Source organism: Rousettus aegyptiacus, unplaced genomic scaffold (genome assembly GCF_014176215.1).
Source record: "Rousettus aegyptiacus isolate mRouAeg1 unplaced genomic scaffold, mRouAeg1.p scaffold_m13_p_11, whole genome shotgun sequence".
NCBI lineage: Eukaryota > Metazoa > Chordata > Mammalia > Chiroptera > Pteropodidae > Rousettus > Rousettus aegyptiacus.
In genome coordinates this window covers 3,339,346-3,362,674 of record NW_023416286.1, presented here as the reverse complement: position 1 = coordinate 3,362,674, position 23,329 = coordinate 3,339,346, and the positions used below count along the sequence as shown (strand labels likewise).

Genomic DNA, 23,329 nt, shown 5'->3' with positions numbered 1-23,329 from the left:
TATTTTTCTGAGACCGTGGCTTTCTGGTTAATTACCTCTTAGCGACATGAGCCGTGCCTTTACTGTGATCTTATGATTAAAGCTGTATGTGCTTTTGAATGGAATGCAGAGTAAAGTGCAGTGAGTTATGTTATTATTCTTACGGGACTTCATTTCATTGAATTGCTCATGGTAAATGGTCATTTTTGAATATGTTCCTTCTCAAGAGTAAGCCTGCCCAGGGAGGTCTGACACTCCCCTCGGAGACTGTCGTACCTGGGTCATACACACACTCACACACGACTGACTCACACATGACTGACACACACAGGCACACCGGCTGACACACGGCTCAGCTGACACACACACACACACACGACTGACACAGGTGGTGTAAGCGTGATTTCCAGACCGTGGGCACACAGCGGTCGGCGCCGTTCGGTCGGCGGCCGCGCTGGGCGGCTGTGCCCGGCTGCCACACGTCGCCGGGCAGTCTGCAGATGGGGGTGCGCCGGCAGGGCGGGTGGAGGCGTTTGTCCTCCGCGAGTGCGACGGGAGTCACACAGACGCGTAGGGTCCTCCCTGGTTCATCAAGCCCTCGGGCACCTCGGCGAGTGAGATGGGTTCAGGTCGTGGAAGAGCAGAGCCTCACTTTTCTGTGCCGTTAACAGCTGCAGGAATTTCACCTGCCCCGCTAACGCTTTCCTTCTCACTCGAGTCAGGGAGGTCACAGGACAGTGAGTCGAGCCTGGTCCGCAGCGTTTGTCTGCGGCGTAAGTGCTCCCGCTGCGACCGGCTCCAGGCTGCCGTCGACGTCACGGGTCCCGGTCGAAATGCGGTGGGCAGCGGCGTTCCGTGCCGTGGGGTCTGCTGGCACGTGACGGCGGGCCGAAGCCACCCCACGTGCGTGGGTGACAGTTAAGTAGTGAGAAGGCGGGCGTTTTGAGTCTCTGTTGCCTTTGTTTTTAATACAGTTTATTCTGAGTTAGTGTCATTGGATTTTCATTAATGGCCGTGTTTCGCAGCTGGCTCGCAGAATTCCTGACAATGTAACGACCGGCTCTCGCGAACCGGTAGTTGTCGGCTTCAGCGGAGCAGCGCACGCCAGCCCCGCGGCGGCCACGCAGCCCACGTGGCTGTCGCACGGAGCGCGGACAGAGCGTCTGGCTCCGCAGACGCCGGCCCCAGTGCTGCTCCGTCCCCTCCCTGCCGCCTCCCCCCCGGGGACCGCTGCCCGCATCCCGGATCCACGAGCCTGTCACGCCTGTTCCGACCCGGGGCACAGGAGAGCGTTCTTTCCTTCTGGCTCTTCTTGGCTCCGCGTGACTTTGGTGAGACTCCTCTGCGCCGCCATCTGTGTGTGAAGTTTATTCTCGTTGCTATACAGTTTCATGCCACGGGTAAATCTTTCCCCGTTAATGCAGATTTGGTCGCTTTCAGTGTGGAACTCTCATTAGTACTGTTGCTCTGGATGATGTCACGGTTCCCTGTGGGGTGTGTGTGTGAGCGTCTCCAGCGGGCGTATGCCCAGGAGTGGGACGCGTGGGTCGTGGGGTGCAGTGTTAACCCTCAGCGGGCGGCACCAGATGGTTCCGTAAGGGGACCGTACGGGTTCCCAGCCCTGGGTGCCCCGCACCCCACCGGCACGCGACTGCCCGGCTCTCGTGGGCGTGGTCACATCCTACTGTGGTTTGCCAGCCTGTCCACCGCGATCGTGTATTTACCTGATGACGTCTAAGGGTGAAAGTTGTTTCACGTGCTTATTGGCCATTTATATTATTGGCGAGTCGTTTTTAAGATACATCTTGTTCCGTCCTCTGGATAGTAAATTACAAGTTTTTCTCCTCTGGTGGCAGCTCATTTATAGTATTGGTTTTGCTTTTCCTTTTTTTTGTTGTTTTTTACGTCATTGCGTTAGGTCCTGGCCGTCACTCGCCGTTCTGCCCCTGGCTGTTTACTCGTTCGTGTGTTGTGTGTCCGGACGCGAATGCGTAGGCCTGTTTGTCTGTCTGGTTTACAGCCATCCCCAGCCCCTGGCACGGTGTCCGGTGCGAGGTGTTGGTACAGGCCGCTGAGGAGCATGTGTGTGGGTGAGTTCAGAAGGGTGCGGGCTCACTGTGGCATACACGCCAACAGCCGGCGGGGGCCAGCCGCCCGGGTCGTCCACTGAGTTTCGTGGTCAGGGGATCAAGTCCCCGAGGGGGGTGCGGCTCGGAGGCCTCGTCGGATCTGGCTCTCCATGGCGCGCCTCTCGCATGGGGGCCGGGGAGGGCGGCTCAGGCGTGCGGCGGGGTGTGCGGTGGAGGAGCGCCAGGGCCAGACGGCCTGGCCTCGGGCAGTGCGCGTGGCCTCTCCATGTCTCCGTCTTCTCTGTGCGATAGACACGGGAGCCGCACCTGCCTCGCAGCACCTCTGCGGGGGCCGTGGCAGGCGCCGAGAACAGCGCCGGGCACAGAGTGAGCGGCCCACGAGTGCCGGCCGGGAGGCGGCGGGGCCGTGGGGACCATCACAGACGCGGTGCAGAATGCAGACGGCTTTTTAAAAAGTACTTTAAATTTTTATTTAAATATTTAAGTGAGACACGAGACTTCTAAGACATTTTGCACATGCGTGGGGCTGTTGAACTCAGGAAACGGTCGAGTAAGCGGGCAAGCGGGGGGCCGTGACTTTGCAGAAGGAGCCGCGGGGTCGGCGGTGACGCCGCTGACTCGCCCTGTGGCCGAGGCCAGTGGTTTGTTACTCATTAGCTTGGAAGCGGCTGCCGGGGAGCCACTACCTAACGATGCACAAGTCCCTTGATGGACGGAAAACTCTGTTGGAAAGGTCTGTCTTTTGTTGACCTGAAATCTACCTCCTCTGTCAGTCTATGTGATCCTGGTTCTTTTCTCTGAAGACTATAGCATAAATGGAGGTAAATAGGTCAGTTGGTGGCGTTGCTCCATTAACATTTTCTTCTTCAACCCGAATGTCCCTGGTGGCCTCGGTCGTCCTGCATGTGACATGGCCTTGAAGCCTTTATCATCCCGGTCGTCCTTGTCTGGGTGTAATTCACATGTCAGTATTTCCCTTGAAATGCTGGACCTAGAGCTAATAACTGGCTACATTTTGCTTCATCTGCCAGTGGAGAAGCACATGATAAAATGCAAAAACCTTTATTTGCATTTATCAGCCAAGCTGTGTCATTAATTGACTCTATGACATTGGATAAGTCACTAACTGAAGCCTCATTTTTCTCAAATAGAACGATTAGCCAATACTAATAAAACATCATTAACAAACCTTTCTTGATATGGGTGATTTAGATGTTAGTAAAAAGAAGCTAAAATATTTTGCTTTAATGAGAAAGGAAAGTACATCAACCTTCACGCTCTGTATTACATTCTTGCTGAAGGCCGACATCGCCCATTAATGTGAAAGCCTAAGCAAGGATTCCGAGGTCTCAGCGACCTTGCAGCTAGTCTCGTTAGGATAAGCTGTGCAGCTAACAGTACCTTGGGTGAGCTTAGCTTCATTGCTGGAAGCAAGTTTCTTTTCGCCCTTGTGGTGACCCGGCTGGCTAACGGCAGCTGGAGTCAGGTGTGTCGGACATGCTGGTTCCAGCCTGTCGACCAGTTTACCTGGCGTTGGTTATGGAGATGATCGCCACCCATTTTCTTGGTTTCCCAGTATAAGCAAATTGTTTATTTTTGGTTTTCCTAAATTCGTTTTTTAAACAGCGGCACCACTTTGATTAGAAGTTCCTTGAATCCTCTTGGAGCACTTAATGCATGTTTACGCATCTACCCCTGAGGGACGTCGGCTTCTGGGGCCCGTCAGCCGACTGGCATGTCCTCAGGTTTCCTCTCCTGTGGTTGCAGAGCCCGGACCTAGAGCACAGACCGGCTTGTGTCTCTGCTTGGACTCCTGCCTGCACTGCCTGTCCACTCCGTGGCCAGAGGGTCGTGTGAAAGCGTGTCCCATTCTGTCGTTCCCTGAACCCAAGTAGAGCCCAGCGCCCCGCCCCCCCCCCCCCCCCCCCCGGCCTGCAGGGCCCGGGTGGGCTGGCGCTGCCGGCTCTCCAGCCTGTTCCTCCAGCCCAGTACCTTTCCGTCACCCTGACCGCCGCGGTCCTCATGGCACGCCACCGTTCATGACTACGTGTGTCTGAGTTGGCGAGTTTCTCGTTTCCCGCTCTAGCCCGGATGCTCAGTGAGGGCAGGTCATGTGTTCTCACGCGCTGATGGAACACCGATGCTCAGCAGACTGGGCCGGACACAGGTGCGCACATACTGGTTCTCACAGTCCTGGGAGTCCCGTGACTGCCCGGGAAGTGCCAGGCCAGCATGGCCGCCCGCGTGCGTTTCGTGGTACCGGTCCTTCCGTGAGTCGTGTGCAGTGCCAGGGTGAGCTATAGCAATCCCTGCTGCAGTCGGGAGTCGATTCATTTCTGGAGGGGTTTTAACATGCTGACGAGCGTGTTCCCGGCGGAGCGTTTGAGTGTGGCTTCGTGGCCTTGGCCTGCGTGTCATATGAAACGTGAGTCTAGGCTGAGGTTATTTTAGATTCGTTGCCGTGTGTTGTGTGGGAATGCCAGAAGGGATTCCTTTTAACAGTGTCGGTATTGGTATCTGTCATCAGAAATACAGGACTCTTTCTGCAAATTGGGTGTAATACTATCGCCTTGCTACCCAGAAACAGTAAATCACTCATTTTTTGATCAAGTTACCAAAATACTGCTCGGTCATTTTCCCAAAGGCTTAAAAACTTAGAGCATTTGCCGAAAGGGAGTCAGTTAGGCCCCTCTGGGCGCTTAGGACCAGCCCTGGGCCCGTCTCCGATGCCGTGTGGTAGGAGATGTTCTTCCTGGCCTTGCTCTCCAGGTTTAATCGTAGGAAACAGACTCATTTTGGGACCATGTTCCCCTTTTATTTCTGCATTAGACGGCAGCCGCGGGCCCAGCGCCGTGGGCAGGTGCGCGCGCGGCTGTGTCTGCTGAAGCCGCTCCAGCGGCTGAACTGCCTCTGGCACTGGAGCGTGTTTCATTTCAAGCTCTTCGGAGCCGAGTGAATCTTGGCAGAACCCTTTAGAAACTGTAGCACATAATTCTTTAAAAGCCGCTGTGTTATTAGGTAAAGAATTCGGGGAAAGGGGTATTGCTTTAATGGTCTTAATGATACTTTTTGGGAAGGGCCCCTGCCTTCGTCATTACAGTGACATTATGACGTGGCCCAAGGCCCTGACTAGGCGAAGCCGAACCCTGGGGGTTACCTGCCGCCAGTGGCGGGGAGAGGGCTCTGTAAGACGCGGGCCAGGGTCCCGGGCTCCCTCGTCCGCAGCCTCTCTCTCGGAGGCAGCGTCCGGCCATGCACGACCTGCTCTTAAGCGTTAAGCGACTCAGCCGGGCATGGGACGGTCCGATGCCCAGGCCGGGGCGTGGTAAAACCTATGCTCTGACATTGTCGTGAACTTGAGTAAGCTGCTCAGCTTTTCGGAGTCCCAGCTCCTTACCCGTAAAAGCAATCCTAACGACTTCCTCGTAGGGCCAGTGCGAGTGTGAAATGAGGAAATTCGTGTGAGGTTTCTTACGTGGGGGGCGGTTCTCTGTAGATGAATCTACGTCCGTCCTTCGCATCTCTATTCTAGATACCCTCTGGTGGCAGTCCCTGCTCCTGGAAGTCCAGGGGCGTTTTGCAACGGCCATTTCGGCCTTGTCTGCGGCTCTCCCCGCCAGATCGTAAATTTGAAGACGTGTGCGTATAGTGACGTTGGCCCGTCCATCTGTTTCTGATGAACTAAATAAGGGAGGGCGGCATTTGGGTAATCAGAAAACTCTGTCTTAAAATAATGAAAAATTATTTTTTTAAAATGGTTGCAGTAAGTATTTTTACAGCTTAAAGATATCACTGAGAATTGTGTCGTTATCAACCGGTCCCGCTTTTACGTCTGTCCCCAGGGAAGGAAGAATGGGCAAGATGGTGCCAGCGAGGGTGAAATCCCCAAATTCGACGGCGCCGGGTACGACAAGGACTTGGTGGAGGCCCTCGAGAGAGACATCGTGTCCAGGAACCCTGGCATTCACTGGTCAGTGTCTGCGGGCTGGCGCACGGAGGCGGCGGGGAGAGCAGGCCGGGCCGCCAGCTCGGGACGCGTCCTCGCTCGCCACCCACGCGTCTTCTGTTCGTGACTCCATCAGTGACACGAGGGTGTGGATCGGCAGCTCGGAACCGAGACCTCTGGACGTTCATTTGGTGTCGGTGTGACTGGCAGAGGCCGCTAATTGAATGACACGTCCTAATTAATAACTGCAGTGTTATCCGATCAACTGATCACATTTTATGCGATAAGAATTAAACAGTGTTCTTAACTTAATGAGAATAATTTCATAAGTAAGACACTTGAAAGGGTTAGTGTTGGCCCTGGGTCACAGATGTCCCTGAATGAGCGCGGAACTGTGCTGGTCTCGCGCAGGGACGACATCGCGGACCTGGAGGAGGCGAAGAAGCTGCTGAGGGAAGCGGTGGTCCTCCCGATGTGGATGCCCGACTTCTTCAAAGGGATTCGGAGGCCGTGGAAGGTGAGTGCTCGCTGGACCCACTCGGGGGCAGAGTCGCTGCCCGCGTTGTAACGAAGGGCAGCTTCGCACTGCCGTCCTGCGCGCACGTCCGCGAGGGTCGGGGAGGTTTGCTAGACCCCACGTGTGCGGGTTTGAACTCGTGGTTGGGCCGTGCGGCCTCCGCCCGGCACGGAGGGGCTCGGAGGGCTGGACCGTAGCCTTATGTTAAGTCACTTCCTTCAGGGTCACTGGCCCAGAGAGCGGTTTTAGGAGTTTCCTAGGTGTCTGTTTCTGTAAATATGTTAACAAGCAAGTTAACTTTTACTGGCACATAGTCTTATAGAATAGGTGTTTAACCAAATAAATACATTTCTGAAAGTGGGCGTGCTTCTCGCTAATTCACCGTTTCGGTCACTTCACCTGGACTGGGTGTGATTCTCAGACCCACTGGAACGTGCGATTCCAGCTCCCTGCGTCCGCGCCTGCCCAGCCCAGCTGCCCCGAGTGCGGTGTTTCCCTGTTACGTGCTGTGGGACTCTGGGCAGCCGCTCTGGGCTCTGCCTTTCCTCTGGCTGGGAGACGGCGCGGAAAGCTCACCCGACTTGGCCCCCCTGGCCTCGCTGGGGGCTGTCTCTCCTCTTGGGACCGACTCCTGTCTGTGGCCGCGAACGGCTGGGGGCACCTGGCATTTTGGGTGCCTCTCATGCCTTAAAAACCTCTGTGGACAGTTACAGATTTACCTAATTCTGGGACCACGTCGTGTGCCGTACATTCTCCCTTTATTTTAGCTTCTAAAACAGTGTTGAAAAGAGAGACTGAGGTCTTAAAGCCGGTATTTGGAGGAGCTTTAAAGCAGCTGGCGTGGTAGGTGTGGCTCCCGGGCTCCTGTTGGTGACGTGCCCAGCAGGTGTCAGCGGCAGGCGGTGTGCAGATGTGGCAAGGTGGGCTGAGGGGAGTGGAGGGCGAGCCATGGGCTGTGGGATGTGGGATGTGGGCCCTGGGCTGTGGGCCGTGGGCCGGAGGGGCGGGCCTGGATGGTGAGTCTGATGGAGGCTGTTGCCATGGTTAAGGCCTTTGTTATCTGACTGGAGAAGGCGGGCGGGTTTGTGAGAGGCTTTTAGCGGCTGTAAGTGGTAACATCGTGACTGCTAGGATTTCTGACTCTGGGTTCCAGGCCTACCTGAGGGGTGGCAGCCGCCCCAGATCGGGCCAGACTTCACGGGTCAAGGGCTGTTTCCCACCAGACTGCCCATGTTTCAGATGCCAGCTGCAAACTTGTGGGTCCTGAGGTCACCCTCACTTTTGACCAACTGACTATAAATTTGGGCTTTCTTACCACCCCCGTCTACTTCAGTAATTCCCTAGAATGACTCACAGAACGTAGGAAAGTATCATAGTTAAGATTACAGTTTATTATAGCAGAGGAGACACCTCAGAGCCGGCCCAAGGGAGAAATGCTCGGGGTAAGATGGGGTGCTGACGGTGAGGCCTGCGTGTGTCCCCTCCCGGCGGGGCGGGGTGCCTGGCCCGAGTCCCCTCCCGGCAAGGTCAGGGCACGTCATCCTCCTGGCATGCGGACGTGTGACAGAACCTAGAGTGTGGCCAGCAGGGAGGCTCGCGAGCGTCGGTGTCCGGCTTTGAGTGGCGTTCATTACGGCCACGGCTGAGCGGTGTGGCCCATGAGCCTCAGCTCCCATCCCCGTGCCCCGGGCCGATGGCACAGGGCTCCGAGCCCCAGCCCTCCGGTCACACGGCTGGTTTTTCTAGCAGGGCCAGCTGCCACCCCATGCAGAGTCATCTCTTAGGGGGCCACCGCATAAAATTCTCCATAAAATTTCAGGGAGGCGGAGATGCTCCTGTCACTCGGGACAGTCCAAGGATTGGGAGCGGGGGGGGGGGGGAGGGGCAGCGCGTTGCGTGTGACACGGGGCGCAGTGGACCGGCGCTGGGAAGCCAAACGGGCCGCTTCCGACAGACGAGGCGTCGGGTAAACGCTCAGAGGCGGCTGGAACCTGGGGCTGCAGCTCAGGCAGAGGGCGGACAGCTGCGGGCGAAGCTGCCGTGGAGTTTTACAGAGGAAGAAAGCATCATAGAATGCTTTTCTGTTTGTCTATTCTCAGAAGTGAGAAGTAACTCAGATCCGGTTTCCAGTCCGTGTCGCGTTTAGTGGCGCTTTCACCAGTAGCGCTCGTTTGGGTACACGATTAACTCTCTGGCTGGCGAAATGCTAGCTAACTCGATTCTGTCTGAATCCTCACTAGGTTTTAGTTACCTTATTAACTAAGAAATGGCTCTTTGTTTTTGTAAAAGCTGTGTCGTAAGTTGTTGTGGAAGACAGGTTTGCTTTATTTCCATTTCGTTTGCACAGAGCGGTCTCTCCGAAGTGAAACTCAAAACTGCGTGTTCATCTCTTGCCAGTTTTCGGGAAAGTGGGCAGCTTCTGTCCAGACGCATCAGGAGGCTCCGTGTTGTCCAGGCCCTTGTCAGCCCACGTCCGCGCGCCTCTGATTTGTGACATTCTGTGACTTCACTCTTCACGTTTTTCTGTCTATAAAATGAGACTCGTGCCAAATTCACCACGATTTTCTTGAAACGATTGAGTTTATCTTCTGCTGGGACATTTTCCTTCTACAGCATTTTATGAGAAAGCGTTTTAACCCGATAAGCCACTTGCTGAACTAACTCTCCTGTGCCCTCAGGGCGTGCTGATGGTCGGACCCCCCGGCACTGGGAAGACCATGCTCGCTAAAGCTGTCGCCACCGAGTGCGGCACGACCTTCTTCAATGTGTCCTCGTCCACGCTGACGTCCAAGTACAGAGGAGAGTCTGAGAAGTTAGTCCGTCTGCTGTTCGAAATGGTGAGTGGCGCTGGCGCAGGCAGCCACGTTGCTGTGGTCCGGGCCGTCCACGCGGGGCCGGTGGCTGGCCGGGGTTTAATTGTGACACTGATCGGCGTGGGGGGGGGGTGTGGGCGTGATGTGCCCTCGGCTCCCTTCCTTGCTGAGGTGAAGCGGGGCCCCCTGGCACCCTGTCCGGAGGGCGGGGAGGCTTTGAGGTGTCCCCGGGCCCAGTGGGCAGGGCGAGCGGAAGTCCCTTTTAATACGTCTCTGAAAGAGCCGTTAGAAGGCGATCTGCCCCTGCAGTGTGCCCCTTTTCCTAGAGGGGCGGCAGCGGTTACTGATGAGTGCGTATTCGAGGACGGAGCTTGGTGATTTAACTTTAAAAAGATGTCTTGTATCACGGACATTTTCCAGCACAAAAGTAGAAGAATAGTGCCGTGAACCCCATGTGTCCGTTGCCAATCTTATAACCTATCTTGTGTTTCTGGAACTTTCCTTTTTGGATGTGGATGATTGATTTAACCTCAGTCAGTGACCAAATGTGACATTAAAGCACCGAGAAACATCTGCTCTTCTTTACCGTGGTTCGAGAAATGGCATTTCTGAAAATTCAGATCACTGAATGGTTTCTTTCCGACGTTTCCGCGAAGGCTAGGTTCTACGCCCCCACCACGATCTTCATCGACGAGATCGACTCCATCTGCAGCCGCCGGGGCACCTCTGACGAGCACGAGGCCAGCCGCAGAGTCAAGTCCGAGCTGCTCATCCAGATGGATGGTAATCGCCGTCCGATCGCCGCCTCAGACCTGTTATGTGTCCTCCGGGCCTTTTCTGGAGTTTCGTGCCTAGAACGTTCTCCGTGAACGGCCTCGAAGGCCGTCAGAGCGTCTTTGTTCATCCATTTTTAATTTGCTCGTGCGTCTGTGTGTTAAGAGTCAGGTTCAGAGGTCACAGGGAAGAGGGCTGCCGTGGCCTTCGAGGGATTTCTGTTGGGAGCGGAGGTTCCAGAGGCGGTCCCAGGGGGCGTTGAGACCCTTCGCTTTTTTGCTTGTTTGTTGTTGTTTTGCCTACAGACCCTTAGGGAAGGCCTGCAGGGCTGACCTGTTTTCGTAGTGATATCCAGACATTATTTGCCTTTGCATCCAGTCCCGTTCTCTTACAAGTGGCTTTTCAGAGGCCGGAGGTCGTGTGGGATGTAATAAACGGGGAGCAGAAGCAGACGGAGAATCCAGCGATTCTCCATTGAGTTAGACGTTCAGGAGGTTTGCAAAAACGTAAAAAAATCCTTTTTTTTTTTTTTTTTTTTATGATTTGTATTTAATGTATTAACATAATGGCTTTTATTATCACTTTAAAATGAGTTGATATTTTAAAAAATTCTCCGTTTTAATTTCTGGCGGTAAGTGTTGTGGAGCTTGCACACGCACCAACTCTTCAGAATGCGGTGACTTTTAAGAGTCGGTGCCGGGGTCCCGAGGCCGGAGAGTGTGCGGGCCGCGCGCCCAGGCGGGCAGCCGGCACTCAAGTGGCGACGGTGCGGCGTGGCTTCCGGGCCAGACCTGGACCCGGGGCACGCACCGGCGCGCAGCAGGGGAGATGCCACCCGGACGGCGGGGGCTGCGGCGGGGCTGGCCGAGGCCGCTCGGACCCACGCGTGGACGTCACTCCGGGAGGCGGCTTGGGCGAGCCCCGGCGGGAGAGCGCGGCGGGCCCAGAGCCGTGTTGGGAGACACGTTACTCCGGTGGTTGTGTGGTGCACGAGGAGGCCGTTTAAGCAAACTCGAGAAAACACGGCGTTAAATAATGCCCCGAGTGTGTCGTTTTAAAACAGCCGTGGCCGCCCCCCACCGCGGGTGTCGCGTCCAGCGCCCAGCACAGGGAGAGGCGTGAGAGGGTTACTGCGGCCCCCCCGCCCGCCCCCTAAGGATGTGCCATTTTAACTTCCGGAGAGAGAGGGGCAGGGGCGGCCGTGTCGTGTTCGCGCGGAGGGATGGAGAGGAAAACACATCACGTGTTTGGAAAACATCACTGGATTCGGATCAGCCGGATTTCACGGAGTTTCGCATTTTGACTGCTGATTCCTAGTTGGACAGCTTGATTCATGGCGATAATGATGCAAATAGGAGTTTAGTAATAATCTATTAAGCAAATACCTTATCGAACTGGGTCGCTTTAAAGCCACTACTTCACTGTCAGGCTAGAAACTCTGGTACAGTTTGTGAGTTTTTGATATTTTTTTCCTCAGTGCATATTTTCCAGAGTTCCTGTGTAACCTTAAGTTTTCTCTTCTCAAATTGTAATTCTGAAAAAGGAGACTCTATGTACGTGTATTTGGATGGGTATACAAAGAAATGGTATTTTCAGTAGTAACTGATTATTAGGTTTGTTTTTAAATTTCTTGTTTCTTTTTTGAGCCACTTAGAAGTTCGAAGGAAAAGACTATTACCGTATAACCTGCTTTTCAAAATTATGATTGCACGCCAGTATAATAAGTAAATGTGAACCCCTTTCTGTTCTCTCTTGAGATCAAATAGACTTACAGCTAAAAAAATTTTGAGGATCTTCATGATTTAAAGAAATTAGAGAAAACTAAAGAACGTAATCTCTATGCCTTCTCCTTTCAGAGGAAGTATACACTCATTTTCCTTACAGAAAAACCTGGTTTTTCTTACGGGGTTAGAGTCCAGTGATAGAGTAGAGCATGTGAACTCCGCCTCGTTCCATAGTCACCTGCCGACGGTCGGGCTCGGCGGCAGTTCCTGCGGAGCCACCTCCTGGCCGTGGCCGACGCTTAGCACTGTCGCGTGGACGGAAGAACCTGGGCCTGTGCGAAAACGCTCTCTCCCCCTTGCTGTGCGCAGGAGTTGGAGGCGCGTTAGAGAGCGACGACCCTTCCAAAATGGTCATGGTGCTGGCCGCCACCAACTTCCCGTGGGACATCGACGAAGCCCTGCGCAGGCGACTAGAGAAAAGGATTTACATCCCTCTCCCAACAGGTACGGCGCGCTCCTCCCGCTGTGTTTCGCCCTTTCTTTTGCTTTCTGTTACATTTTCAAGTCCCTCTAAGTCCTTACTCCGTTGGGAGGTCGGTGCGTCACAGAGCGACTCGTGGTGGCCCGGCGGCCAGCGCTCAGTGGAGCCTTAGTTCAGAGCGGAGTGCATGTCGATCACCCTGGCAGGCAGCTGAGTTCTCGCTTTTACACCCGAAGTGATTAAAACGAAGTTCTCCCGAGATCTTTTTAAAAATATGCTGCTTGGAAAGATAATTTCATCGTGTTGACGAACGTTGAAATTTTTACAAGTAACTTTTCTTTCTGTATTGAGATAAAATTTACACGCCATGAAGCGCACAGGTCTCGAGCGTGGAATCTGATGCGCGGTGGCAGATGGCGGCTCCTGTTGTACCAGCACCTGCCTGTGGCATGGGGCGCTTCCCCGTGCCGCCAGCCGTCCCCTCAGGCCGCCTTTCCGCGCCCGCTTTCCACCGCGCAGCCCGCGAAGCCGCGTCCTCCTCGCGATCTTGCCACCTGGTGGCGATGCCCGAGGCGCCCGCGTGCGCGGCATCGCACCGGCGTGTGCGCGTCCGCGCCCGGCCCCTCTGCCCGGCGCGCTCCCGAGGCCCGTGCTGGTCGGTCCTGCCTCTGCGGCGGTGCCGCCGTGGCCCGGGCCGCAGGCCGGGGCCTCACACGACAGGCGCCTGGCCCCCTCGGCCCCCGGGGCCGCAGTGCGGGCCGCGGTGCTGGCAGGCCCTTCTTGTTAGCAGCCTGTCCGTGGCCGCACGGCCGCCTGCTCCCCGCGCCCTCGCGCGGGCTCCTCCTGTGCGAGTCTGTGTCTGAGGCCAGGCATGTTGGACGGGGGCCACTCGTACAGCCGCACGGTCCCTTCGCCACCTGCTCAGGGCGCCGTCCCCAGACACAGCCGCGTTCCGGGCGCTGGAGGCCGGGCTGGGGGCGCAGCGTGGGGCCGCGCCGCAGGCTCCCATCGCCCTTCGTGAGGGGCACCGGTCCTGGCGCGGTGCTGGGACCCCAGGTCGCACGTCCGGCCGGCCCCTCGTCCCTCCCGCCAGCGCCGCGCGGCTGCCCCTGCTGTCCCACGTCCCCAGCACCTGGTCGCGGCAGACTTTGCAGCTCACGCCCGGGTCTCGGTATAAATTTCTGTGGTTGGATTTGCATCTCCTTCATTATTAGGACGTCCTTTCCTTTATTGGCCATAGGGATGGTGCGATGTATTTGTTCACGTCTTTTGCCCGTTTTTCTATAAGGTCGTGATTTTTCTTTATTGCTTCATAGGAGTCTCGTGAATGTTCTGGATGTAAATCTTGTTCCTTGAATCTGTCGCAAACATCTTCTCGAACTGTTGCATGTGTGTTTTCACTATATTTATACTATTTTTCGATAAATATGAAAAATAGGAATTCCTAGCTTTACTGTGGTCAGCTCGTCAGTCTTCTTCTTTGTAGTTGATATTTTGACTATATAAAGACTACTTCTCTGGGGTCATTAAGATATTTTCCTGTTTTATTTTCTTAAAATGTATATTTGCAGCTCATGTGTCAGTTGGCGCTGTATCTGGCTCTGGTTTTCGTGTATGGCACGAGGCAGGACCCCGCTCGCTTTGGCCCCGGGGCTGGTCAGCCCCTCTGGCATCACTTATTGAGAAGACACGCCTCCCCCGCCCCCCGGGCCACCGCGCGGCAAATCCGAGTGCGCCGCTCTGGGTTACTGACGCGCTTGTCTGTCCCTGCCAGAGTGTCACACTGACGTGCATCTTCCTGCTCCGTCTCAAAACCTGACGGCGCAGGTCCGCCCACCCTGCTGATGTCCTGCCCGCGCCTCGGCAGTTCTTGGTTCTGTTTCCATAAACATTTTAGCATCTGCCTGTCCGGTTCCAGACAGACCTGTCGGGATCTTCATTGGAATGCACTGAACCTCTAGGAGCATTTGAGGGGAATTGTCAGTGTCTAAGAGACAGAAAAAAAAAAAAACCCACTGGGAACTGTTTTAGATTAAAGAAGAACAGGAGTTATGCTGACTAAGTGCAGCCGTGTGATGGGTCTTAAGAGAGAGATGAAGGCCCGGGACAGATGGGGACGTTGAATCTGGATTGTGCCCGTGTTCTCGGGAGGTGCGTGCTGAAGAATTCAGGGGGGAGCGTAGTGCGGCCCGCAGCTGGCTTTCAGGTAAAAGGCGGGGGAGAGGAGAGCCGAAGGCCGTGGGCGTGGCAGAATGTTGGCCGCCAGCGAATCCACACGAAAGGTAAACGAGTGCTCACTGATTTTATTTTTTTACCTGTAGATTTTAAAAATTTCAAAATGAAAGTTGAAGGAAATCAAATTTTCTTTTGCATATCAGCAAGTAGTAGAAGGCCGTAGCCGGACTCATTATAGATTATCTCAGTGTTTTTTTTTTGAAAATTCTTGGTTGGCCTAAGCTGTAGTCCCACTGAGCCACCCACGTCTGTGGCTGGCTTTCCAAGTGAAATACACGTTAATGAGCATTTGGTGCCAATCGATGATTTACAGAAAGGAAACTGGGTGTTAAAGAAAACTACTGAGCGAGTTGTGGGATTCTTTCCCGCTATCCTGTGAGAGGTGGGCAGAGTGGCTCATGGGAGTTACACTCCGTGCAGTCCGGCTGTGTAAAACCGAGGCCGTTTTTTTTTTGGGCGGGGGGGGGGGTTGTTTGTTTTTTTTTCTTTTTTCACTAAAAGCATTTCTGGGGCTTGAATACTAAGGATCTCAGACCCTTTGTCCTCATAGCAGGTATCTTCGCCATCTCCAAAGGGATCTCCGAGTTCGTTCCCACTTTCAGTTGCCGCAGCCAGGGCACGTGGGGGGTTAAACGGCTCCCTGAGTCACACAGTGACTTGGTGACGCCAGAGACTCACAGTTTAGACTCTTGTGTGCAGTAGTCTCTTCTCCTGAATGCTCACATGTGATTTCTCATCGGCCGATGTGTAAAGGAAAACATCTAACGACAGCACGACATCTCCCAACAGCAGAAGGCAGGGCCGAGCTCCTACGGATCAGCCTCCGCGAGGTCGAGCTGGACCCTGACATTCAGCTGGCGCACATCGCGGCGAAGATCGAGGGCTACTCCGGCGCCGACATAACCAACGTGTGCAGGTTCGTGGGGTCCGCGGCCCGAGGCGTCGGCCGCGTTGAGCGGGACGGGCCCGAGGGGCGGCGAGGCCGTCAGCCCCTGGCGTGGCCGTGGCTGCCCGTTTCTGTGACGTGACTTCCCATTTGTCTTGCTTTTTCGTACATAACTTCCCTGGTCACTTAGATGAATAGTTACCTAGCAAGATGGTCACCTTCTCCAAGAAATCGTTGTGCGTAGCTTGCAAGTAATGACTGTGGCAACTTGAGGTTAATTTGGCCCTAAATTAGGGCCCAGCCGCATCAACATCAAATAATAACTGTAGTTTAGGCTGGATTATTTTACTATATGCAAATGAACAGAATTGACCAGTTTAAGCTGTAAAAGATACATGTATATTAAAATTTTCATTTTGATTTAATGGTATCCTAATTTTTAGATAATTCACACTGTTCAGTGGTTTTTTTTCTTTTAGTTCCTACTTTCCTAAGTATACCTAAATTGACATAAGTGACCGTGGTGAACCGGGCCGAGTTGTGAATTACCTTAACATTTACCCGTGTGTTCACCGCCACGTGTACAATTCACACTTCACAGTTCTGCTTCAGTTTCTTGAACCTAGCTGCCTTTGAGGAGCCAGCGGGGACAGTTCAGTGCCCTCTGAGCCCGCCTGCACCTCCGGGGTCCAGTTCTGGTACCGGTCATGTCCGAGCCCTGTGCGTCCTCCGCCTCTCCCGAGCCCCCAGGCTATGTAGAATGCTCCAGGCAGCATCGTAAACACCTGTCATGTGACCTTTCAGATTTGTCCGCGGCCTCGTTACACTGGACGTGTCGAGGCCATGTGCAGGGTGGGCATTCACCCGCTCTGGTGCCTTCCAGGGACGCGGCCTTGATGGCCATGCGACGACGCATCAGCGGCCTGAGCCCCGAGGAGATCCGCGCGCTGTCCAGGGAGGAGCTGCAGATGCCGGTGACCAGCGGCGACTTCGAGCTGGCCCTGAAGAAAATCGCCAAGTCTGTCTCCGCCGCGGACCTGGAGAAGTATGAGAAGTGGATGGTTGAGTTCGGGTCTGCTTGAATTTGTCGGCTCTTTCATTTCTGATATTTTCGTTTATAAAATGTGAAGAAATTCCTGCAGTTAAAAAAAAAAAAAACAGGTTTGGAACTTTTCATTGGATTTTCACTTATGAGAAAGCCATCTAAAAGCAGAGTATAAATGTAGTCGAAAAATAAGAGAAGCTGACAGAGAGCCCAGCGGGCCTGTCGCCCGGCCACGTGCCCGGCCAACTACGGGTGCACTGCCGCCGCGCACCCACACCGGGGTCAGGGCGCAAGGCCCGGTCACGATGCTGGCGGGAGCTCGCTCACGAAGGATCAGAGGACGGCTCTCACTGCATTGTTGTCTCTGTGTTTTTCTAGTCTTTGCTCTGAACACGAGGGACCTTGCACATGTCGACTTTAAACGTCAAAGCCGAGTTTGTGTCAGATTCATGATTTGTCATTAGCAAGAGTAGTTTTGCGTGAAACCGTGCACATGTGAGGTAAGCCTCTGGAACCCGGCTGTCACCGTCAGACTGTGTCCTGGTTGGAGCGCCTGCCGCCCCCACCCTCCCCCTTCTGCCAGCTGCTACGTCATTTACTGAGCTTGGAGGAGAAAGCAGCCTCAGTTTGCCAGGTTGTTTCTCTGGCCTTTAGAATTTTTTGCCTGGAGTTCTCACATTTCTTATTGAAAGGGAGCGGAGGAAGAACATTATGACTGCATAAAGACGCATGTCTTCATTCCAGACTTTTAAGTTTGTTTTCACTTTTCTTTTAATATGGTCAAACACATAAACCCTTCGTTTTTTTCAGCTCCAACATTGTTTGATTTTTGCTGAATTTGATTTTCACATTCTAAATAGTACTTTTATATTCTAAACAAGTCCACTCCTGTGGCTAATGCAAAACAAACAAAACAAAATTTTATAGTTTTCCAGATAGCTTGTTTAACAAAATACTATTATCCTTAATGAACGACGTTCATTTGACAATTTTGAATTATTCTCTGTCTAGGTTGAGAACACGCACACATAGTAAGATCAGGGTAGAAATCTGCCAGACTCGTTCAGTCTGGTAGAAATAAGTCAACAGGAAGAGGCCGGAAGAGTAGATGGCCTGTGTCTAATCACTTTGTTGTGGAAAAATCCCAAAACCAGTCCAGTGAAAAACCAAGCAGTAACTCGGAGAGGAGGAGAACTCAACTCTATTAGGCATGGTTCCAGAGGAGCTAGTGCTCTGAGGATCTGGGTGGTGTGCTCAGTGGCAACATTCCTCATATTCAGAGTTTCTACACAAGCTGATTGGTTGATTCAAACTTAGATTATTACAAGTGGAGGGAGTTGCTGTGATTGCAAGTAGTAACACTGGCAGAAGGGCAGGAGTTGCAGTGGGTTATGGTGGGTACAAGGTGTTACAGATTGTTACGGGAAGTGGGAGCTGCCAGGGTACAAAGTGCTACAAGAGACGGGTGCTGCCCGGGGCACAAACAGTTATATTCGTGGATCGAGCAGAGTGCAAGGGAGCTCTTGCACGCAGCAAGCACTTTTGCAGAAAGCAAGCACATTTATAGCAGCAGAACAGAAAGCTGATTTAATTTTTAATGAAACTCCCCAAATTTCCTCTTCCTTCCCTCCTTCTGAAGCCCATTTAAATTCTTTTTAGGACATCACTTTTTGGATTCCCTTCTTGATTTCCCTGGACTAGATACTGATAATTCTATTACGTAAAGGTCTTGACTGCAGTATTCCTTTTTTCTGTGGCCTTACACATTTGTGCATAAAGGAACATCCCTTTGGCCCTTGCTGTCTTATATTTTACTCCTGATGACGACAGCCTGTTCCTTAAGCTTATCGAACACACGTGTTTTCTTGGACCCCGCCAGGCTGTAATCCGTATTTTCTCCTCCTCCTCTGTTGTGTTTGCTTTTTCCCCATGGGAGTTTCCTCACTTTGCCTTTTCCCTTCTTCACTCATTTTCCCAGACTCCAGTCCCTATTCGGGTGTCACCCGCCACGTCCAGCAAGTGGGAAATCCTGCTTCGTCCAGCGCGGCTCTGGGGAATATACCTTTGTTACCTCCACGCTCGCGCATCGCCTCTGAAGGTAGAAAATTAACCTTCAGAGAGGTCATCGGGGTCCTGTCCGTGCCACACCAGCGTGGGCACCTGTGCTAGTTTGCTCATTCGTTCGACAGGGTTCTCAACAGCCCCGGCTGGTCATCTATCTGTATACAGCAGTCGGCGAGACTGAATTTTCTGTACACGCCTCCTTCTGTTGCTGGTAGATACTGTAGTGTCACTGTGTTTTGGTAGGTGACATTTCTCATCTGAGTCTGCTGATGTGCAAGGAAGGTCAGGGCTCCCCCAGTTGCGTTAGTAATGACCTCTAAGACTGCCTTAATATATTCTTTTCCCACTTTCTCCTCCTGCACTCCCACACTTAATGATTTTTTCTGAAGGAGAAATCCATGAGTCTTATTTCGCCTCATGTTTCAAAGTTTGCTCAGGCAAATTATATGCAAACGCCAATTCTGACAAGTATTTACCTGATTGAAGATGTTTCCAAATTCATTTTAAAAGATCATCTGAAAATTTGCATTTCAACTTACAGTCTATTCAGTACTTTATTCCTGTATCTTCTTGGTTGTTTCTTCTTTATATTTGCCCCTTTCTTTTCCTACTTGGCGAGAATTGGCTTTATGTTCTAGGACCTTTTTGCGGTCTATGTCCAGCGTTAGTCTAAGAAGCTCCCTTGCTGGGGTGGATGCCCACATGAACAGTTGCGCCGTTAGCCTTCTCCCGCTGCACTGCAATTTAGTTAAAACTCTAGAAGTTATTAATTTTATCGAGTAGACGAATTAAGAATTGCCCGTATATTTGCCCTGGATAAGAATTCGTATCTGACTGGGATTTCCTTTTACTCTAGTCTGTACTAACCCGGGTCCATCTCTCTATCCTGCTGATTAAGTGAATTTTTCCCTGATTCTAATTATTGTCGTAGTTAGTTCTGCTTAGGAAATGCTGTTTTTCCTAAGATAGAATATGCTGTATTTTCATTCTTAGATTTAAATATCCTGAAAAGAGTTTGATATTTTGTGACATAGAAACTTCCTCCTAAGAAATCGCTTTATAGCTTCTCAAATTAATGGAGTGGGCTTCTCAGATTCTCGCTTGAATTCTGTTTTTGCTAATCTGAAACATTGATCATCAGTGACATCACGAAGCTAAAGGATTCTGTGAACTACTATTCTGGACAGAGAATCATTTCCAATAGTTTATATCTAGCCTATGTAGAGCTCTTTTTGGAGAGCGAATTCAGTTTGCCTAGAAGATACCTTTAAAATCTAAATAGTTGGTTTTTACATTTGTCACCAATTCTAATTATCATTAGTATTTCAAATACATGCCTCCTTCTCATTTTAATCTATTTCTATTAATGAAGATAGCGAGTTACAACCAGAATTCTAGAGGCCTTATATTTGTTGGCTCAGGTGCCTTTAGATAAGCAATGGATTGCACATATGTGTAGTGCAGTTGGATAAAGCTACCTGTTTCAGGGAAAGGGTCAGTTGGGTTATAACACACATAAGGTTGGTTATTTCCTGGGTCACGTACTGAATACTGAGTCTGGTCATAGGTACAGGTCCCCTTCTGTAGTAAAAGATTAAGGTAGTGAAAATCCTCTTACCTCCTTTGGTGACATGAATACAAGGCTCACAGTCTTTTACTCTAATTTCCCTCCCGCCCAGTGTCCAATTAGGAGGGGCCCCACAATGACATTTTTCAGGCTTCGGCCGTGGGTAGACCAGCCGGCCTTGGTTGGTGACTGGCACAGGGCATGTTGTCTTTCTACTTACGAGGGTTGGTGAACTCCGTTTTCACCGTTCATGGAGGGATTTCCGCAGAAGCTGGGGGTTGATGAATATCCGGACAGTCTGGGTGGCTGGTCCTGAAGCTTAGCTACACTGACAAACCAGGCAAAACTGAGAATCTAATTGCATTAGTAATGTTTTGGTTGGTTTTGCAAATTAATGTATTCAAACTGAATACAGCAGTACATATTTCAATAACAGTTGCCTCATAGAATCTGTATTGTATTGAGCCAAATTCTTTATATAATTCAGCAATCTTATATTCTAATAACACCTATTATGTTGGGCCAATGAACACTTTAGCTAGACCAAATTATAAAACACATTTTGGCAGATAGTTTACATAGTATTTTCAGTTCCTGACTCCAGGTTGCTTTAATTTAGGGTAATACACTGGATTAAAATTTATAGTACTCTTTCTTGGTTTCAATCTTTTATAGCATAGGATTCTTAAAAATTATTTTTAGAGCATGCCTGTGGCGGGTTTTATTAAGAAAAAGTTGATGGAAAAACAAACTAAGTTTTACTAAGAATTTGTCTCGCTATTTCTCCCCTATGCTCATTTGTTTACTTGCAAATGTTAGTGGGAGTCGCTGCTGTCACAGTATGGGGACCTGTCTGGCTCGACTGGAGCGGCTTTTTCTTCCAACCTCTAACCCATACCTCTTGGGTGAAAGGGGTGGACCTAATTTCCAAAGAGGATTGGGGCTTTTTCTAAAGTTTCCCTGATGATGTGACGGGGAATTCTCCCTGAGGTCTGAAGGTGTTGGGACATTTTCAAAGTTAACTCTTAATCTAGGGGTTCTTTCTAACTTTCTTACCACTAGGGAATTACACGGGCTCCTTCCAAGGTCGGACAACCTTAGTATCTTTGCAGGTAGATCTGGAAACCCCCTTAGCTAATTTTCCCATCTAACTCTTTTCTAAGTGCCATGAACCCCTTTTTATTATATGGATGTTGAGGGACAGAAGGTCTCTTCTCCCTTATCTACTTCCTGCTGAGTGTGGTCTTGGTCCCTGCGTCCTGGGGTTGCATGGAGCTTTTCCCTTTTCTGCCTTTATTGGGGCGGGCTCTCAGATTTCCTGAGAAAGCTAGCTGTGGTTCTGTGGGTCCGGTTCTTGCATTCAGCTTCCCCTAAACTTTGCAGCCTTCAGGCCGTGGGGAGCTGCTCTTCTCTCTCCATTCGTAATCCCCTTTTGGTGAAAGGCCCCAAGTGTATGCAAGGTGACAAAAGACATACCTTGAGTTGGTGTAGACATCGGCCCGTTTCCTTCCAGCGTGCCGTGGTGGCTGGATGAGCACCCGTCACTCAGCCCGCTGTGCCGACCAGCCCTGTGACCAGCCTCAGCTCTGACAACCCCTTCGGCAGTTGTACTGCGTAGCCGGCTTTGCGCTGTCCTTCGTGAAGCTGTCCCCATCTGTGAACTCCACTTGCTGTGGGTCTTAGAGGGGAACATCTGTCTGGTCTGGCCTGCTGGAGTGAACGGCGCCCACGGCCTCCTCACGATCGCAGGTGGGAGGCCCTCCCGTGGCAAGAGTCAGTGAACTTGAAGTTTCGAGGCAGACACGTGGACTTCCGTAAAGCGGCCCCTGGTGACGAGTTCTTCTGGCGCTGTCTCAGCGTAAGCCCGTTCGCTTCCCGGATTAGGATTACCATGGCCGCTAAGGCTCGGAGGCACAGCAGCCGTCCTCATGCTGCCAGATCCAGCCGTTCGGACAAATCTGCAATTGGGCATTGTGTTGGCCTGCCCGTTTGTGTGGGGACCCTCCCCCAAAGAGGTTCAAGTCCTGTGTTACGTCCGGTGGTCCTAATCATGGGACACTGGTTAAGAGTCCCTTCATATCTCTGAAAGCTGCTGTTTGTCTGGAGCCCTAAACCAGGGGATCTTTCCGTAGTTGGTGGCTTGGCAATTTCAGAGAACCCCAGTACTCAGATTCGGCGGCCCCTAGGAACTCACGGACTCCTTTCGGTGTTAGGCCGTGGTATTAAGTGTCTATTCTGAAAGTCATTGATTAGTCCCCTGCTTCTATTGCGACCGTAGGCTGCTGAGGGTCTAGGCACAGGGAGCCCGAGCGTTCCTAGACTGATTGCTCCTCGGCCCAGCGGCTGAGCTCCCTGACGACTGCCTCGGGCTGGTGTCTTAAGCTCTTCGGCCTTTCAGACGTTGGTCGCAGCGGGGTCGTCTTCTGGCTTCTCTCATCCGTGAGGGGGCAGCAGTCTGTTGTTCTGGACCTGGGTTCCCCAATGCACTGTTAACAGGGACACCTTGTGCTTCTTCCATTACCGTCACCTCATCGTGCAGGATGAGGGCCAGGTGGATGCCCGCGAGCTCTGAGAGAGATGTCAGGGTGCGGGCGCTGCTGGGCGCGGAGCTAGTCGCCGGATGCAGTGAGGGCCTCACGCCAGCACAGCCTTCGCTTGCTCGGAAGGACCGAGCACTTCCCGGCGGCCGAGGAAAGGGGGAGACGCCCGGCACGTCCCGCGTGGTCTCCCGTCGAACTCTGTGGGCGACTCCCGGCTGGCCTCGTAACGAAGGGGGCGGGAACCATCCCTACCAGGCCGCCCTGGCTCCAGCACTCCGCCCCTGCTCGTCGGGCTTCTCCGTTGTTACCAGGAACTCACTCTTCTCAAAGGGCAGGGCCCCAGCGTCCGTCCCAGGGCGGTCAGAGTCCGTGCACGTTCTAATGCGCCCCGCTGTCTGGGCGCGGGCTCCATCAGGGTGGCGGTGTCGAGGCGGCGAGTTTTGTAAAACTCCAGCAGGGCTGGCGAGCAGTCACGTTCTAGGTCCCTGATCTTAAAACGGCGGTCGGGCAGCGAGTTGAAGACACAGTCGGAGACCTGTGAGTTCTCAGACGGACCGCGCGTAGTCCTTGGGACGGGTGGGGGAGTCGCGGCCTAGGAACATGCTGTGGAGTCGGCCTTGGAGTCAATGCCGCCTCGTGAGACACTGGCCCCACACTCCAAGCGGAGC

General features: G+C 52.6%; 1 protein-coding gene across 2 annotated transcripts in view; it reads left to right on the top strand.

Moving 5' to 3' along the window:
• The window catches only part of KATNAL1 (katanin catalytic subunit A1 like 1), a 47,921-nt gene extending 30,622 nt beyond the window's left edge, over positions 1-17,299 (top strand). For both annotated transcript variants that reach the window (XM_016151881.2, XM_036228407.1), the window contains exons 5-11: positions 5,912-6,039; positions 6,427-6,532; positions 9,211-9,369; positions 10,002-10,128; positions 12,213-12,347; positions 15,349-15,475; positions 16,329-17,299. In XM_016151881.2, the coding sequence (XP_016007367.2) occupies positions 5,912-6,039; positions 6,427-6,532; positions 9,211-9,369; positions 10,002-10,128; positions 12,213-12,347; positions 15,349-15,475; positions 16,329-16,527 (981 nt within the window). In that variant the 3' untranslated portion in view covers positions 16,528-17,299. The remainder of the gene's footprint in view (positions 1-5,911; positions 6,040-6,426; positions 6,533-9,210; positions 9,370-10,001; positions 10,129-12,212; positions 12,348-15,348; positions 15,476-16,328) is intronic.
• The last annotated feature ends 6,030 nt before the right edge of the window (positions 17,300-23,329 follow it).